Consider the following 20,493-nt stretch of genomic DNA (forward strand, 5'->3'; position numbering starts at 1 on the left):
GGTGGATGTCATGGAGAATGTAGGGTTATAGGGATAAGTGGAACAGTCAGTTTGGGTGGGCTGCTCTTCGGCGGCTCAATGTGGACTTGATGGCCTGAATGGCCTGCTTTCACACTGTAGGGATTCTATGAAAACAAAATAGCAATAAAGCAGCATCATGATACGTTATAAGTTAACATATCATAGATGATAATGCATATGAAAATCTAATTTTAAAATACAACAGGACACTGTTATTAGACACACTCATGTAGATTTCACCCCTCCCCCAACTCTGATGTCAGAAGACTTGGTGAAACACTTCTCGTCCCACCACTGTAAGCAGCTAATCTCCCCACAATGAACCCTGTTCCCAAATAACCTCCTCCCCACACATTCACTTATGCCCTCTCTTCTCTATCCACTCACTCATGCTCTCTGATGCCCACTCATACTTAACTACATCTACTTCGCTATCCATTCATTAATGCTCATCATGGACTTCATTAGCAAGCATGTAAAGGACTGTGAGCCAAAGAAGTCAATCCATTAGTTCCCCAACTAGAAACCATGGATGAACTGGGAAATCCAGAGCCTACTGAAGAACAGGAGTGCAATGTCAAAGTCAGACAACGCTGACATTTACAGAAAATCCAAATATGACCTCAGTAAGGCCATTAGAGATCTCAAGAGGCAAACTAAGTTAGAGACTCACACTAACCACATGGACACCTACCAAGAATGGCAAAGCCTACATGACATAACAGGCTACAAAATGAAGCAGAACAGAACAAAAATACATCTCTCTGATGTACTGAATGCATTTTATGCTCGGTTCGAACAGGTGGTCAGTGAAACGATGTCACCTGCTCCAACAGCCTTGGATGCACCCGTTCCCTCAGTCACTGCTGCAGATGTCAGATTGGTCTTCACGAGAGTGAACCCACAGAAAGCAACTGGTCCAGATGGAGTCCGCTGCTGTGCATTCAGATCCTGTGTGGACCAGTTGGTGTGAGTATTCATTGTAAGAATGGTACATTTTAGGATACATTTTAGCTTGCTTGAAACTGGTACGTTAAACAAAATGGTGTCGGGGCAGGGTGTGGTTAGCTTGGACATGGCCGAGTGTAAACTAGGAAAACAAAGAAACTACTGTGAACAGCAAGATAACGAGTGACAAAAGACTTGCCCAACATGTCCCAGCAGTAGCCTGCCCTAACATGTCCCATCAGTAACTGAATTGGGGGCAGTTGTGCGCGAAACTGCAGGAAATGCCTCTTTTTTAAGAGGTGTAAAAAGCCTTGGTTTGTGTAATTACCCGGGAGAGCGCTTGCAGCACTGCCTAGTGTGTAAGCACACATCTGGGATTGCTGGGCTCCCCTGCCACGTGGTGAGAAGCAATCAATAAAGGACCTTTAATACTTTAATATTTTTCTTGTTCTCTCGTTATTAGCAGGAAAACCAAGTGAGCTTTAACACACTGACATCTTTAACCTCTCCTTGCTACAATCTGAAGTCCCTCCTGACACTAAAGAAAACACACGCAATATCCATTGCCTGGTGGCTCTGACCTCCATAATTACGAAATGCTTCGAGAGGTTAGTCATGGCTCATATCAACTCTAGCCTCCAACCTGCCCCAAACCCTTGCAATTTCCCAACCAGCGCAATAGGACCACAAGCAGACGCCATCTTCCTAGCCCTAAACTTCCTAGCCCAACAGAAATTTACCTGTATCTCCACCAGTGTCATCTACTGTATCCGCTGCATGCGATGTAGTCTCCTCTACATTGGGGAGACAGGACACCAACTGGTGGATCGCTTCAGAGAACATCTCACACCAACCAACCCCACCGTCCCATGGTCGAACACTTCAACTCCCCCTCCCACTCTGGCAAGGACTTGCAGGTCCTGGGCCACCTCAATTGCCAAACCCATACTATCCGACGCCTGAAGGAAGAACACCTCAACTTCCACCTTGGGGCCCTGCAACCACACAGGATCAACGTGGATTTCATCAGTTTCCTCATCTCCCCTCCCCCCACCTTATTCCAGTCCCAAGCCTCCTACTTGGCACCATCCTCCTGACCTGTCTATCATCTTTCCCATCTATCTGTTCCACCCTCCTCTCCGATCTATCACCTTCTCCCTCATCTCCATCTACCTCTCACATTCTCAGCTGCCTTCCCCCAGACCCCACCTCCCTCCCATTTATCTCTCAACCTCTGGCCCACAAGCCTCATTCCTGATGAAGGGCTTATACCCGAAATGTCAATTCTCTTGCTCCTCAGATGCTGCCTGACCTGCTGTGTCTTTTGAGCACCACACTCTCAACTTTCCAGCATCTGTAATCCTCACTTTCTCCTGGCCCTACACTTATCCTGGTACATCTGGATAATAAGGATATCTATGTCAGGCTTCTACTTATTGACTATAGCACAGCTTTTAACACTGTAATTCCAATCAAACTAATCTCTAAACTTTGAGACCTAGGTCTCTGCTGTCATTGCAACTGGATCCTTGACTTCCTGAAGCACAGATCACAATCAGTGAAGATAGACAACAGCACCTCCTCCACGAAATCCTCATCACCAGCTCCCCACAAGGATGCGTACACAGCCCCCTACTGTACTCCATGTACACTCATGACTATGTGGCCAAATTTCATTCAAATTTCAATCTACAATTTTGCCAATGACACCACCATTGTAGGTTGGATGGTGAGACAGAATACAAGAAAGAGATAGAGTGCTTGGTGACGTGATGCAAATATAACAATCTCTCCCTCTATGTCAGCAAAACTAAAGTGCTGATCATCGACTTCAGGAAACAAGGAGGAGAAAATGCCCCTCTCTACATCAATGGAGCTGAAATGGAGACAGTCGAGAATGTCACGTTCCTAGGAGTGATGATCACCAACAATCTGTCCTGGCTGACCCGTGTTGATGTGATGCTCAAGAAGACACAACATTGCCTCTTCTTCCTCAGGAAGCTAAGGAAATTCGGCATATCCATAAAGGGTCTCACCACGGAAAACACTCTATCTGGATAACATCACGGCTTAGTACAGCAACTGCTCTGCCCAGTACCGAAAGAAACTATAGAAAGCTCAGACCATCACGCAAGCCAACATTCCATCCATTAACTCTATGTCCACTGCTTGATGCCTCGAAAAGGCAGCCAACATCAAAGACCCCTCCCATCCCAGTTACACACTCATCTAACCTCTTCTGGCAGGCAGAAGATACAAAAGCTGAAACACAGGTTCCAACAGGTTCAAGAACAGCTTTTTCTCGGTGTTATTAACTTCTGAATGGACCTCTTAAATTTCAAATCTAATGTTGATCTTGCTTTTTGTGCAAGCTGTAACTTTGTATTTCTCACTCTGTTCAATCACTCTATTATCTTTGTATGTTATGATCTGACTGTACTGTCTTTTCACTGTCTTTAGGTACACGTGACAACAATAAATCAAATCAAATCTTGACTGTTCCATACACCAATAATCACAAGTTGAATTAGAGAGAAAAACACTATCATGTGTTTTATTGTCCATCTACAGCATAGTGGAGATAGTGAGGACTGTAGATGCTGGCAAGTCAGAGTGGATAAAGAGTGGAACTGGAAAGAACACAGCAGGGCAAGCTGCAATAGAGAAGATGGGGAGTCAACATTTCAAGTCAGAGCCTCTTATCAGGACTGGGGGAGGGGAAGGGGGCTAATAAATAAATAAATTTTGCACACATCCACAGGTCAAACACTTTTTTCTGATGCCTCTGCGCCTACTTCTTTGAATGTGAATTCCACCCACCCTCCGAAGACCCCTTCTCCTGCCTCCAATAAACTCAATCCTCCTGGACACCCTTTCCTGGCTTCCCACCCTCCCTTGACCTCTTCATCTCTCCCTGCCTTCATGATATCAACCGCCTGAATCTCTCCACCCCTCTCACCTACTCTAACCTCTCCCCATCCGAACACTCAACTTTTCGCTCCAACACCAGCCTCACCACCAAACCAGCTGACAGGGGAGGAATGGTGGTAGTTTGGCGCACCGATCTATAGCTCACCAAAGCCACACACCAACTTGTTGACACCTCCTCCTACTGCAACCCTGGATCACGATCTGAACACCAAACAATCATTGCCAAAACCATCCACAATCTCATCACCTTGGGAGATCTCCCATCCACAGCCTCCAACCTTATAGTTACCCAACTCCGCACCGCCCATTTCTATCTTCTCCCTAAAATTCATAAACCTGACTGTCTCGGTCAACTGATCTTCTCTGCTTGCTCCTGCCCAACAAAATCATCTCCTCTTATTTCAACTCCGTCCTGCCCTCTTTGGTCCAGGAACTTATGGGCGGCACGGTAGCACAGTGGTTAGCACTGCTGCTTCACAGCGCCAGAGACCCGGGTTCAATTCCCGCCTCAGGCGACTCTCTGTGTGGAGTTTGCACATTCTCCCCGTGTCTGCGTGGGTTTCCTCCGGGTGCTCCGGTTTCCTCCCACAATCCAAAAATGTGCAGGGGTTAGGTGAATTGGCCATGCTAAATTGCCCATAGTGTTAGGTGAAGGGGTAAATGTAGGAGAATGGGTCTGGGTGGGTTACGCTTCGGCGGGTCGGTGTGGACTTGTTGGGCCGAAGGGCCTGTTTCCACACTGTAAGTAATCTAATCTAAAAAAAAACTCCCCACCCAAGTTCGGGACATCACCCACATCCTCCACCTTCTCCACGTCTTTCAGTTCCCTAGCCCCTCCAACACTTCTGCTTCACCAAGGACATCTAGTCTCTCTACAACTGTATCCTTCACAAGGAGGGCCTCAAGACCATCTGTTTCTTCTCCCACTGACCCAATCAGTCCCACTTTGCTGACATGCTGATCCGCTTGGGAGAACTGGTCCTCACCCTTAACTTTTCTTTTCAAACCTCCCACTTCCTACAAACTAGAGGGGTGCCCATGGGTACCTGGATGGGTCCGAGCTATGCCTGCCTCTACGTAGGAACAGTTCCTCTTCTGTGGCTTTACTGGCACCATTCCCCACCTTCTCCTCCGTTACACCAATGACTGTATTGGTGCTGCCTCATGTTCTCAAGAGGAACTTGAACAGTTCATCCACTTCACGCACAACTTCCACCCTGATCTCAAGCTCAACTGGACATCTGACTCCTCCCTCCCCTTTCTGGACGTCTCTGTCTCTACCTCCAGTAACCGACTCAGCACTAACATCTATTACAAACCCACTGACTCCCACAGCTATCTTGACAACCTCCTCCCATCCCCCACCCCAACCATGCAAAAATGCGACCCCACACTCACAATTCCTCCACCTCCACTGGTGCTCCCAGAAAGAATGATTCCACTCCAGCTTATCCCAGATGTACTCCTACTTCAAGGACCACAAGTTTACCTTCCCCGTGATCAACAACGCCCTCAACCACATATCCTCCATTTCCCACACCTCTGTCCTCAAATAAGGTGCCCCCAATCACAACAAGGACAGAGTCCTCCTGGTCCTCATATTCTACCTCACTAATCTCCAAGCCCAATGCATCATCCTCTGCCACCTGCATTCTGACCCTACCACCAAAATAATATTTCCCTTCGCACCCCATCTGCTTTTCGCAGGGACCATTCCCTTCACAACTCCCTTGTTATGTCCACACTCCACACTAACCCCTCTTCCACACCTGGAACCTTCCCCTACAGCCGCAGGAGATGCAAAACCTACCCCCAAACCTCCCCTCTCACCTCCGTCCAAGGCCCAAAACACAGTCATTCCCAAGTCTGAAAGAGAATCACTTACATTTTCACCAACCTGATTTATTCCATCTGTTCCTCCTGGCGTGGTCTCTACATCAGAGACTGAGTGCAAATTTGGGAACTGGCTCAGGGAACATCTATGGTCCTATGCTCCAAACAACCACACCTTCCTGTTGCCAGCCATTTCAATTCCCCCTCTCACTCCCCTGCTGATGTGTCCACCCTGGGCCTCCTCCACCGTCAAAATAAGGACACATGCAAACTGGAGGAAGAACACCTTATTTTCCGCTTTGGGAGCTTACAACCATATGACCTTAACACATAATTCACCATCTTCTAAATCTCCCCACCGCCCCCTACCTCATCCCAGACCCAGCCCTCCATCTTCACCCTGCCATCCGAACCTGACCCAACCAGTCCACCTTCCTTCCCACCTATCCACTCCACCCTTCCCATGACCAATCAATGCCACCTCCTACCTGCATCCACCTATTGCCATCCCAGTCACCTTTTCCCCAGCCCCACTGCCCCCCCCTCATTTATTTCTCAGTCCCCTTCCCCTCTCCCAGTCCTGATGAAAGGCTCCAGCCTGAAACATTGACTACTCTTCTCCTCTGATGCTGCTTGACCTATTGTTCTTTTTCTACAATATAGAAGAAATACCAATTTCTACCTTTTCGTCTCCAGAAGCAATCCTCACTGGGGAAGAATTCAACTCTTCTTTTGTAAGTAAACTCACCATGAAATTAATTATCCACCTTATTAACCAGTTACAAATCACAAAGGGTAATGTAAAGAACTCAGTCCTTTATGTTTGAAAACCTACCATTCAAACACACAATTAAACAGAAGTCCACAAGTTGCATTCAGCCCATCAAGTCTGCTCCATCATTCAATGAGATCTTGGCTGATCTGATAATCCTCAAATCCACTTTCTTGCCTTTTCTGAATAACTCTTGATTCCCTTACTGGTTGAAAATGTCTGTTGCAGCCTTGGATATATTTACAGACCCCGCCTATAAAGCCTATGCCCTTTTTTCTCCCTACCTCTAAATTGCCCATGTTTCCAATTAATAACTAATTTACATGCAGACCCTTTAAGGGGTAGTGCAATGACATGAAAGGTGAGAGAAAGGTAGGAAGAGAGGGACAGGATTAAATCGAAATGGGAGTCAGATGGGGAGGATACGGCATTCCATCCCTGTAAGTGCCACCTCTCTCTAAGGACATTGAGAATATTAGTGGACACCACATGTTGCCTCTCCAAAGACATCTGTACTCAATTGTAGCTGCGGAAGAGGGTCAGGCAGTCGAGAACTATGACCCCTCTCTACAGTCCACTGCCTGAACCTGTTAATGTTCAGGAGCTGACCCATGAAGAGGTGCTCCGAGTTGCTCAGCCCCTCAGATTTCAGTCCTTTTTCTCTCTTCTTAGAACTCAGTCCTTAAATACAAAGTTCATGAGCATCAACTGCTCCCAGTCAACTGGAGCTAATCTGTGTGAATGGACCTGCAGGTCCAACTCTGCCAACTCCTACACAGTGACCCCTATGTACTCATGTTCTCACATCCCCACTCAACTCTTCATTCACTCAAACCCTCCATTCCTACTCAGCTGCCCATTTACTTATGAGCTCTCTCCTATTCTGATTCCTACATATTCACTCATGTCTTCGCATCATCACTCAGCTTTTCATTTACTCAAGCCTTCCATTCCTACTCAGCTTCCTTTACTCTCATTTGTGCCATTCTAATTCCACTCAACTTGCACTCACTCACATGGCCTCTAATGCCCTCACTTACTTATCCCCTCTTCATTCCCTACTTTCTTCTCTACCTTGGATTCTCCATTACATATGGGTGCGGAGAATTAGACTAAAGAGCCGTAGCTGTAAGGGATTAAAGCTCAAACTCTGGGTGTCAGCCACACCTTGCTCTTCCCTCACCTTGAATTGTCACCCACTGCTGGCCCCACTCCCCCCTGCTATCAACACTACGGTGTTACTCAGTCACCACCACCAGCCAGCTTCCCGTTCTCCACCCCATATCCACTTATCTCAATCTAATCAGCATTGACTCCAGTGACAAAGGCAGCTTAAGGTGGATCAAAGTGCTATGCAGGCCATATATTGGAGCAGCAGCTTTGTGAAGAGTAGTCTTTGCTGTTTCCAAATGCAGCAAGTCAGCAGAATTAACAGAAAGGAACTGAGTTTCAGCTCCCTAGGCCAAGCAGAGAGTAATTTGAGAATTTTATGTGCCTCTAAACTTGAGATTATTCTGAAGGACTTTTTTGAGCTACATAATACCAGCATATTTTGTTGAATATAGGCCAATAATTAACAATGTAAGGTGTTTAATTCATTGTGAACACAAAAATAATATTTTATTACAATGTTAAAATGAATTAATTTGAGTGAGGGAAACCTTGATAAAATCTTAAAACTATAGACAAAGCCCATCAATATTGTAAACATAGATGAGACAAAGTCATTCCAGGATCAATGGTTGACAATTCTGTTTGGATTTGAGGAAACCAGTGACAGAGTTAGAAATGTAGGTCTCTTTAAGGCTTGAACAGTTCCAAAGTTGATTGAGAGATATGTTTAAGAGCTGAGTTGGCCCTGCTCCTTGATGTTCTGCATTGCCCTTAATGGACTATGCATGTAATCAATTGGTAAATACAAGTGATTTAATGATGGTGATTAATAGGTAAAAAAATACCATGGGTGATAGGAAAGGAACCACAATTGTATAAGAGCACTTCTGGATGTAAAAAAAAGCCTCATGGTAGGAAAAAAAACAAACACTCAGATGGTGTGTAAAAGCATCTCTAGATAGAAAAAAATTCAACTGAGTTGGGTTTAGTTTGTGGTACAATAATAGTGTTCGACTCCTCAGCTATAAGGTCTGAGTTCAAGACTCACCTTTGAATTGGTTGATTTAATAAAGGCTGTGTTCTTGCCCATGTTGGGCATTACTGGTTATATTATTATTTGTTTAATTAGCTATTTGATGATTTGGTGGACAGTCTTTTAATTTAAGAAAATGAGCTGGGTTTACTGCTCCTGGTAAGCAATGCTTGCAATTTGTTAAAATATTCAAGTGGGTGATTTGGTGGCGTGGCTTCCGAAATTTTGATTTTTACAAAGAGCTGAGTTCTGAGGGGCTCATAAATATAAAAACCAAGTCCATGCCCTTATGAAGTGTTGTCGTTATTTATTTAATTAGTATTTCAGTGATTTGCTGGTGGGGTTTCTCAAAAAAGAGAGCTGTTTTGACTACCCTTAATGGGGAGTCTGTGTTAATTGTTATTTGTTAGTTAATTAGGTGATTTGGTGGTGGGTTTGCAAAATGAAAGAGATGGTTTCTTCCCCAGGAGGACTTTTGTGGCCTTTGACAGGGAAGGGGGTCAAGAAGATAAAATTAAAAACTGTCACTTTTGATAAACTATAGATGTACGGTAAAACCTCTTGCTGCTTAATTCAATATGTGGAGATCAGTGTATGAAACAAACAGTCCTATAGATTGAAACTTCTGGCAAAGAATAAGTTAATTAAAGATTAATCTATTTGCTATCTGGGATGACATGCATATATATTTTTAATATCACATACAAATGATTTATTCCAAAGAGATTATCTTGTCAGCGCTGTTTAATAATAATTCTGAAAATCACATCCAAGGTAATCCTACCTGCAAAATAGAAACAGTCTGCGAAAAGTGATGCTGCTCCATGGTGGAGGTGGAATATAAGGCAGCCAGTGGGTGGTCAAACTTGTGCAGGTAGCTGTTTGTGTAACCTCTGTGATCTAGGTCATGGCACAAGCAAGCCACAAGAAGACCTTCCCGCTTTTCGTAAAAAAATGAAACAAAAAAATTGGTTACAATTCCACCCTTAATAATAATATCCCTATCGATGTGTTCTGAAAATCTACTTTTGGAACAGAGCAATTTAAAAGCAGCTAACAGTATTTTGAAAATAAATTGAATAGCAATCATTAATCATAAAACAAGTTTCATATTAGCCATCACAATCATGATGGAGCTGTTTGACAACTGGTTGGTTTTTGCACGTGCATAAATATTTTTCAAGACATGTATTGGTATTTTAAATATGTTTTCTTGAGCAGTTGGTGAACTGAATGAGTTCAACAGAGCTACGCAACTTTAACATAGCACACTGGTACACTCAGCACATCTGTTACTGTCAGATTGAGCAAGCTCTTCACACTTCAAAACAAAAAAACCCAAAATGTTTTGGAAGCACACAGCACAAATTACAATATATGAAAAGGAAACTGCATTAATGCATCTATTAACAAGTGCAACTAGAAAATTCTAACTAAAGTCAACACATTTTTTTCAGATATTGAAGCACCTGCTATGTAATTTCAGTATCTGTGTCTTCTGATTTTCAATATTTGTAGTGCTCTTTCCACATTCTGAATTTACCTTCAGCATTTGCCATTAAGAAAACTCAGGTTGAAATTCAAAATTACATCAAGTTAAATTATGATTCTTCATACCATCTGCAATGAAAACCATCATCCAAATTCTATATAATTTGCTTTTCTTTTTCTATTTTCCATGTACACAGTCAGTTTCAATCAGAATCACTTTCATTTAATGTGCCATTTCAAAGCTATATAGCCTGGAAGTGCTGATTTGTAAGACCACAGTGAACTTTAGAAAAAAGCTTATGGTGCAGTAGTATGTTTACCCCATGTTCTGCTACTAGAAAGATTCAGCTTGTCTGAATTTTTCTACTCACTGCGAGTGTGAAATATAGAATTGTGCTAACAAATGACAAAGCCATCCCAGCAACACCTGTACCTTTTAACAACAGTTGTATTATTCTCTTTAGTTAAAACAGAGTAGTTTTCTCAAAATGGCAAAAAAACATTTTCAATCAATATATGTAGACACGTTATGGCACATTTCCAAGGCAGGTGGGACAGGAAATGTGAGGTTGTGCATTTTAATAGGAAGAATAGAAACATTGAACATGAGTTAAAAGGAAAAAGCTACAGAGTAGAGAGATCTGGGAGTTCTTGCCATGAATCACAAAAACTAGAAATTAGTTCAGTAGATAAGGCAAATTAAATATTGATCTTTATTTCAAAGAGGATGAAGCATGCAAATGGGACATCTTAAGACAATAGTCAGATCATGATTGAATACTTTCTGCCAAAGTGGTCAAGCCTATATTTTCCCACATTATACTCCATCTACCAAATTTTTATCCATCTGCTGAACCAAGCTATATCCATTTGCAGGCTCTTTGCTTTCCTACCTGCCTTGTGTCATTTGCAAATTTAGCTACCATAAATGTGGCTCCTTCACCAAGTCATTAATATAAATGCGAAGTTACAGTTTGACACCCAAAAATGATTCGTTGCTTCTGGTAAACTAACTAATCCATTTTCAAAATCATGGGCTCTCACTCTATTCAGTAGCCTTTGATGTTTCACCTTATCAGATGCCTGTTGGAAACCTAAATACATTACATCTACTAGTTCCCCTTATTTACCCTGCTTTTTATTTTCACTAAGAACTCCAGTAAATTAGTCAAACACAATTTCTTTGTCACAAAGGGCCTGTACTGTGCTGTAATGTTCTGTGTTCTATCTGATTGTATTAAGGTTTTCTAAATGCCTTGTTTGCCTATTCAATAATGGACTCCAGCATTTTCCTAATTAGATTAGATTACTTACAGTGTGGAAACAGGCCCTTCGGCCCAACAAGTCCACACCGACCCGCCGAAGCGTATACCACCCAGACCCATACCCCTACATTTACCCCTTCACCTAACACTACAGGCAATTTAGCAAGGCCAATTCACCTAACCTGCACATGTTTGGACTGTGGGAAGAAACCGGAGCACCCGGAGGAAACCCGCGCAGACACGGGGAGAATGTGCAAACTCCACACAGACAGTCGCCTGAGGCGGGAATTGAACCCGGGTCTCTGGCATTGTGAGGCAGCAGTGCTAACTACTGTGCCACCATGCCGCCTAATTATTGAGCTTAGGCTAAATCGCTTACAGTTTCTAGATTTCTGTCTCTGCCTATTTTTGAATAGGGATGCTAAATTGTGACTTTCAAATCAATTGGGACAATTTCAAAATCCAGGGAATTTGGAAGATCATAACCAATGCATCTACTATCCTATAGCCATGTAAGACTGCACATTGCAGGCCAACATGTTCTTTGAAGGGTCGGTGTGGTCTTGATGGGCCAAATGGCCTGTTTCCATACTGTAGGAATGCTATGATTTTATGAAACGAGACAGAATAAGAATGAATCATAGAACAATTTTGGAAGAAGACGACTTCCATCCTTGTGCACCAAAACAGATTTCTTAACAGTCATACGTGGGGGGAGGGGGTTAGGTGGGTGAGGTATACTGCAGGAAAGACATTCTATCACTCAAATTATCAGGTGAGATCCTGCTTAATCAGCTCTTTATCTGCAGAACTTATTCAACTGTCCAGGATTCATTTCAGTTTAAACTATAGAAATCAAACTCAATGCCACTCAATCCCAGCTGATGGTAATACTGGATAAGTTGGATTCTGGAATGAAATCTTGCTTTGATTGATCGTAAGTTTTATTTTCGTGATTGGTTATTGTGGTATTTGGTTACTGAGGCTATTCACACAAGGCTGCCAGTGTTCTTCTAATACAATATAAGATGACTGTACAAAGTAATTTTAAAAATCTATTTATATCAAAATATCTTAACACACACTGTAACATTATAGACTCAATCTTTTTGCCAGGAATATCCTTTACAGGTAAGTAATTACAATGATACATCCAACACTTTAATTTCTTACTTAACTGACCTTTTCCAATTTTCCTTCTTGGACTGTTGAAACATTTTTAAGATACTTCTGCACAGACTCTCACAGCTCAAAGACTTCACAAATTAAAACATTTCGGCCAGAGTGAAATCATTCTCCTGAATGGAATTTTGATTCACCTGATGAAACTATTCTTCCAGCATGAAACTGATACCTAATTCTTCTGCACTCAACTCAAACTAAACCACCAGTGGCTGCTGATCATTCTTTTCTGCATGCCATAAACTCAGCAGTGATATGACATCATCCATTAACACTGCAGATATCTGGCTAGGCACTTATCAAATCACAAGCTTTCTGCCAATAGTATATCTTTTCTTCCCTTGTACAGTACCTTCCCACTTACATCTGCAGTTCCTCCGATGCTTTATGTCAGTTTCAGAATTTCCAGTTTGCAGGCTCCAGCCACCTCCTCTTTACCGTGGACATGCAATCCCTTTTTAGGTCCATTCCCCCATCAGGATGATCTCAGGGCTCTCTGCTTTTTCCTGAAACAAAGGCCTGAACCGTCCCCATCAACCACCAGCCTCCTCCAACATTCCTTGCTCCAGTCCAATGCTGGCCTCCACCCCCAGTTCTTTCTCTGGTATATTGATGATATCATTGTGCTGCTTCTCTCTCTCATCCAGGATTGGAAAAGTTTATCAATTTTGCCTCCAATTTCCACCTGTTCTCAACTTCACTGACTTCTTCATTCCCTTCCTTGACATCTCTTTCCACTTCTGGGGATAAGCTGGCCTCCAATATCCACTGCAAACCCACCATCTCTCAGTCCTCTTGACTAGACATCCTCACACCCATTTCGTAAAGATTCTCTTCCATTCTCCCAATTCTTTGGTCTCTGTTGCATCTGTTCCAATGATGCCAAATTCAACCAGGGAGCCTCCAAAATGTCCACCATCTTCTTCAAATGAGGTTTTCCAGCTTTTGACTGACAGGGCCCTTAGCGGGGTCTGATTCATCTCTTGCTTTTCAGCCTTTACCCCTTCTCTAACCTTCCACAAGAGCGATAGAGTCCCTCTTGTCTTCATTTACCATTTCACCAATATCTACATCCAGAGGATCTATAACCACCACCTCCAGCAAGATGCCAAACACACATTCTCCTCCCCTCCTTTGTCAGTCTTCCACAAGGATCATTCTGTCAGGATACCCTGATCCACTTTTCCTTCACTCACAATATCCCCCCACTCCCATATTGCCCCACGGCACCTTCCCCTGTAACTGCAGAAGGTGTAACACCTGTCCGTTTACTTCCTCCCTCCTCAGTATCCAAGGGCCCAAATACACTTTCCAGGTGAAGCAGCCCTTAACCTGCATTTGACTCAATCTAGTCCACTGCATTCACTGCTCACAATGCGGCTTCCTCTACACTGGGGAAACAAAGCATTGACTGAGTGACCACTTTGTAGAACACCTACGTTCTATCTGCAAAAAAAGACCCTGAGCTTCCAGTTGCCTGCCACTTCAATACAACACCCTGTTTCCTGGGCAATATCTCTGTCTCGGGCTTGCTGCAGTGCTCCAGCGAAGCTTAGCACAAGCTGGAAGGACAACATCTCATTTTCTGCTTGGGAACCTGACTGTCTTGTAGACTCAATATTGAGTTCAACAACTTTAAGCCTTGACCTTCTCCCATGTCCTTACCCCACCCCCACACTCCAGAGGCCTTGCGATTACATTGTCTGCTATTACACACAACGCACTGTTAGCCACTGACAGTCCTCTATTAATGGATTTTCATTCTCCTATGCTGACTGTTACCTACTCCTTTGTCTGTCCAACTGTCCATCTCTCTCTTTGGGCTCGATCCCCACCTATCGTTCACTCCTCAACCCTTCCATATCTTCCACATAAAAACCAACACTTTCAAAGCTACCATCAGTTCAGAGGAAGGGTCACTGGACCTAAAACATTAACTCTGATTTCTCTCTGCCGATGCTGCCAGACTTGCTGTGCTTTTTTCAGCAATTTCTGTTTTGGGTATTTAGCTGTTCTGAGGTATTTAGCTCACTTTTCCAAATGTCTTTCTGACATCTTAAAAATAGTGACCTTCACAGATCTGAAGCTAAAACCCATCTGCCTTTTGTTTTAAAAGTCTAAATTCCCAAATGATAATTATGTATTATATACCTTTATCACATCACTTCACAACAAAAAAATTGAAAATGCATCTGAAGAAATGTTGAATTAAAATTTTTATTTTAACCCCTCTGCAAAATGAATTGTATCACTAACCAGCGTCAGCAACTGCATTGCTCCAGTGTGTCTCAATAGAATAAGACGCTTGTCATTTGGAAAGAAAATATTCAGAATCTCCAGTTGTCTGATAGTTTTAACCAATAATTGGAGAAGCATTTTCTTGACTGGCCTGAATTATCTCTGCTTTCCTCGTGGGCTCTAAGGTAACACCCTCCACTTCTGCTGCAATTTTAATATCCATTTACTTTCCTCTTGCATCCTTTCCCGGTGATTTCTTAATTATTCCCACTACTACTACAATCAGTTTTCCACTTAACTTCCAACAACTGGTTGTAGTATTTCCTGTCTTTTTAGGATCAAAATGTATCATTATTTAATGTCACTTTAGGTCCTGGTCTTTCTCCATTTTAAACTTTATTCATGGAATATGGGCATCGCTTGCTAGGCTAGAATTTAGTGGTGAGCAGTCTTCTTGAATTGCTGGCATTCTTAAATCAGGACACATACAACATTGTTTGGCAGGAAGTTCCAAGATTTTTACCCAACAACAGTGAAGGAATAAGGATACAGTTCCGTGTAAGGATTGTGTGCGGCTTGGAGAGGAGATTGAAGATGGTGCTGACCTTGACCTTCCAGGCAGAACAGTTCTCAGGTTTGAAAGAGATTGAATGTGTGACTGAAATGCACCTATAGATGGTACACTGCTGCCACTGTGAATCAGTGGTGAAGGGAATGAATGCTGGAAGTGTTGGATGGGATGCAGGTCAAGCAGATAGCTTTGTCATGGATGGTGTCAAGCCTCTTAAGCTGCACTTATTTAGACCATTGGAGAATATTCCATCATATTCATGCCTTGTGCCTTGTTGACTATGGACAGGGAGACATGTGAAAGACAAGCAGTCCGTTACTCATTTCAGAATTCTGAGCTTCCAACCTGTTCTTGTAGCCACTGTATGAGTGGCTGGTCGAGTGAAGGTCCAATGATGGTAATGCCATTGAGTGGCAGGAGAAAATTATCAGAATTTCTTACTGGAGACAGAAATTGCCAGTCATTTTTGTGACACAAGTGTTAATAACCTCTTAGAAATCCAGATATGGATGTTGTCCAGGTCTTACTGCATTTGGATATGGATTGCTTCAGTGTCTGAGGAATTGTAAAAGGTACTGATCATTGTGTAATCATCACTGAATATCCCCACTTCTGACCTTACGATGGAGGGAAGGTTATGGATGAAGATGGTTGGGCCAAAGGCACTACCTTGTGAAACTCCTGCAGAGATGCCTTGGAGCTGAGATGACTGGCCACCAAGAATCACAAGCATCTGCCTATGTACCAGGTATGAGTCTAACCGACAGAGAGCTTTTCCTCCAATTCCCAATAATTGCAGGTTTGCTAGGGCTCCTTGATGCCACACTTGATCAAGTACTGCCTTGATCACCTCTGGAGTTCAGTTCTTCAATTCATATTTAGACCAATGTCAGAACCAAATGGTCCTGGCAGAGCAGAAACTGAGTGCCAGTGAACAGATTATTCCTAAGCAAGTACTTCTTGATAGCATTGTCCACAAGCCTATGCTTGTGGCATCAACTTTGCTGATGTTTAAGAGTAGACTGTTAGGGTAGTAGTAATTGAAGTCCATATATTTGTTTCCTGAAACTAATACTTTTTCATCTCCAGATTTTGCTTTGATTTCACTTGCACATTCCCATATGACCTTTTCCCACATGTACATTTTTGTGTGAGATATCAGTTAAGTGCCAGAACTGGTACTTCTGGGAACATTGATATTTAACATTCATGCAAATAAGGATATAAAGTCATTAATGGTAGGAGCAGACAAAGGCCACATGTCCCATCAAGTCTGCACTGCCATTCAATGAGATCATAGCTGATCTGATAATCCTCACCTCCACTTTGCTGCCTTGATTTCATGACAAATTAAAGATCTGTCCAGCTCATCCTTACATGTACTTCATGACCCAGCCCCCTGTAGTAAAGAATTGCTTAGATCAACTACAGACTGAGATAGGAAATTCCTCTGCACCTCTGTCTGAAATGGCCAACTCCTTACTCTGAAATTATGTCCTCTGATCAGAGGCTCTTCCACAAGAGGAAATAACCTCTCCACATCTACATCGTCAAGTCCCTTAAGAATCTTCTATAGTTCAATAAGGTCTCCTCTTGTTCTTCTGAACTCCAAACAGACATTAGATTAGATTAGATTAGATTACTTTACAGTGTAGAAACAGGCCCTTCGGCCCAACAAGTCCACACCGACCCACTGAAGCGCAAACCACCCATACCCCTACATTTAGCCCTTACCTAACACTACGGACAATTTCTTGATAGCATTGTCCACAAGCCTATGCTTGTGGCATCAACTTTGCTGATGTTTAAGAGTAGACATATGCCCAACCTGCTCGATCTCTCCTCATAAGATAGTCTCTGCACATCCAAGATCAGCCCAGTGAATCATAGAGTCATAGAGGTCTCCAACACAAAAAATGGCACTTTGGCCATTGAGTTTGCACCAGTCAAAAACTACTTAACCATTTGGAAGCACTAGCTTTCAGAGCGCTGCTCTTTCATCAGGTAGCTGTGAAACAGGACCATAAGACACAGAATTTATAGCAAAAGATTACAGTGTCATGCAACTAAAATGATATATTGAACAAACCTAGATCAAATTAAGTCTTTTATCTTCTAGAATGGGTTGGTTTCAGTTCATTGATATGTAAATCCCAGAACTTCTTTTAAGTCACATTCTTGAGATAACTTAAGGTTTTATTTAAAAAAAGATGACATTGGTTCCATTTCCAAAGTAAAAATTTATAAAATATTACACGGATTGACTGCCTGCAGGTTGCATGCTTTTTGAGCAAAATAGAATGTATCTGCAAATACAATTCTGCAAATGCAAATTCACCCCATAGACTTATGTGTGTGTGCATGTATATGAAAGAGAGAGACTGTATGTAAGTGTGTCCATATGAGTGTGAGTGCATGTGTGCAAGTGTGATAGAGTACAAGCCTGTGAGAGGGTGCATGTGTATGAGAGAGAGCACTCTCTCATACACACACACCCTCACGTTGAGCATCACAAGTGGACATCTAAGTACTTCTTAAATGTCATAAGGGCTCTTGCCTCTGCCACCCTTACAGGCAGTGAGTTTGGAGACTTCATAAACTAAAAAATCCTTCCTCATGGTCAAACAGTTCTATTAACTCAAATGTGATTTGACTGTTAGGGTGAGACTGTTCTTCCATTAGCATGAAACTGAAACCTGTCTAAACTGAACACAAACTGAATTACCAGAGGCCTCTGAACATTTGTTTTTCTACTTGTCACAAACTGTGCAGTATAAACACTACATTAATTAACAGCAATGATATGTGGCCAGGCACTTACAATTTGTTTTGGTAATTATGTATTTTGGTTACTTTTGGTCTGTAGGCTTCTGCCACTATCATGTATACCCAAAAGCTGCTCAACTTTAAAAATCCAAATACCCAAATGGTAATACCATATACCTTACATCTTAACCCTACAGCACAGCCAATGCAACACAAGCATGTTAAAAGGAAAACAAAGTGGAAATCTCTTCTCAGTTACTGATTATGACAGCTAAAACTACAAATGCAAAAGGAATAATACATGTGGAATGTGCGGCATGATACAAACACTGTATAAATACACAGCAATTCATTAAAGGCCTGCTTCATATGGGAACTGAGACTGTCAAGTCTCACTGGGATCCTGCTGGATCTCAAACACCATTATTCCTGGAGGTATCACAAAGTTAAAAATCTTAAAGTACGTGAAGTATTCAATTTACGTATTGGATAGATCCATGCCATTAGCAATGAAGGACCAAGTTTCTCTATTCAACAGAAAACACTATTTATTAGAAATAAATAAATCTAGCTGCACGTAAACAACTATGAACTGGTAATGTGCAGGATAGGGGACTCTGTGACCCCCATCAGGCACTCTGCTTCCCTTCCCAAGAACAAAGACACGGAGGAGTTCGTCCAAAACTATTTATTCAATTCTGCAGAACCGGGTGTTACCTCAATGGCTTCCCACGAGGCACACACACAGATTGTAATTCCCGCATGTTATATACATGTAGGAGTGGGCTGGGCCTTCTACTGTCTCAGCCAATCAGTGTTAAAGTTCCCCACTGTCCTCCTGATGTATGAGATTATTTGGTTATTCACCCAGCCAATCAGTGTTCGAGTTCCCCGCTTCTCCCTTATATGGATGATGACGTACAGCCGTGGTTGTGGGCGGTCCCTCAGCCACGAGGAAAGCTGTTTCCATTGTTCCATTCATGAAAATCTCGGGGAGTGTCTGCTCGTTCTTACTACAAGGTAGAGAAGACTAAAATGGTGGCTTTGTACTTACTATGTGCTTACTACAGCAGTTAATGATCTAAAAATTACACCACCCCCTACAAATCCCCCGTGTCTTTTCTTACGGTTTGTAATTTTTAAACTGGGAGTTTCTTCTCCAGGGCGTCCAATAGCTCCCGAGCTTGTTTATCAAGCTGCCCGTCTCTAATGCTACCCCCCCCCAAGAGGGATTCAGACTGTTCTATCCCGAGGTTCATCCTTTCGACCTGCCCATAAGGAACATCCCTCTTAGTAAGGGCGGTTTAGATCAGTCGCTGAGTTAACCCCCTGGCACAGGGAATGATGCAACACCCGAGGGCAGTTAGTACCCCTGCCACCACTATACATGAGACGAGAAAGCAAACGACCACCCCCTTCCATTTACCGAACCAAGCTTCCAACCAACCCGTGAGGCCAGAATCGATGCCCGAGTTTTCGGCGAGTTCATCCGCCAATGTGGTGAGCCCATCCAGGGCGCGGGTGATGGACCCATCAGGGGCTGTGTTGTTGGGGATGAAAGTGCAGCACTGAGTGCCTATCATGACACAAACACCCCCCTCCTCTGCTAACATCATGTCCAGGGCCAACCTATTTTCCCACGCCATTCTGATAGTCCCTTCACTGCATCCCGAGTATAATTAATGAACCTCTGCTGATTGTAGTAAATATAATTAATCCAATCCACGTTCTTATTGATGGTAACCCACCAGAACAGTGACGACACAAAACCCGCCGCTATCTGGTTCCTAGCCTTGTATTCATCAGGAACACCCCTGGGAACCCCTATGACATCTAAATATATGTTATCATCAAAAGAGGTCTCCAAAGCCCTCTTAGTTCTTCTACTGGAACGGGGTTGCTCTAGTTTTTCGAATGCCACGGTGAATGGGATGGCCAATTGAACGATTGCACAAGCGCCCGTCCATTTTCGGGGCAGGGTCTGTCGCAGAATCCTCCCACCACAGTACCACCAGAGGTCTGACCTAGCCACATGAATGTGGGAGTAATTCCCGCCCCCGGTAGTTTCATTGACCAGCCGAATTGATCCGCTGCACTTGTCAAATGTCCCCACATCATTGTCCCATTGCGATCCCGTCCGAGAGACGCAGGCTTGGTGCGTACCCGTTACCCCTGTGAATGACGGAGGGCGGGGCGCCCCTTTAGACCTGACGGGAGGAAACTTCAAACTTAAGGGTCGACAAGTGGGGTCGTTCCAGGCCTCTCGGTCCTGGTACAGCATTATCATGCAGTCCAAGGCTCGTGGGTGTTTCTCCCATCCCAGCGGGAA

At 43.2% G+C, this 20,493-nt stretch overlaps 1 protein-coding gene across 7 annotated transcripts in view; it reads right to left on the bottom strand.

The window, feature by feature from the left end:
* Positions 1 to 20,493, bottom strand: part of pde10a (phosphodiesterase 10A) — a 481,692-nt gene that overhangs the window by 33,209 nt on the left and 427,990 nt on the right. For all 7 annotated transcript variants that reach the window (XM_043696099.1, XM_043696101.1, XM_043696100.1 and 4 more), the window contains one exon: positions 9,436 to 9,591. In XM_043696099.1, the coding sequence (XP_043552034.1) occupies positions 9,436 to 9,591 (156 nt within the window). The remainder of the gene's footprint in view (positions 1 to 9,435; positions 9,592 to 20,493) is intronic.

The sequence above is a fragment of the Chiloscyllium plagiosum genome, chromosome 9 (genome assembly GCF_004010195.1).
Source record: "Chiloscyllium plagiosum isolate BGI_BamShark_2017 chromosome 9, ASM401019v2, whole genome shotgun sequence".
Lineage (NCBI taxonomy): Eukaryota > Metazoa > Chordata > Chondrichthyes > Orectolobiformes > Hemiscylliidae > Chiloscyllium > Chiloscyllium plagiosum.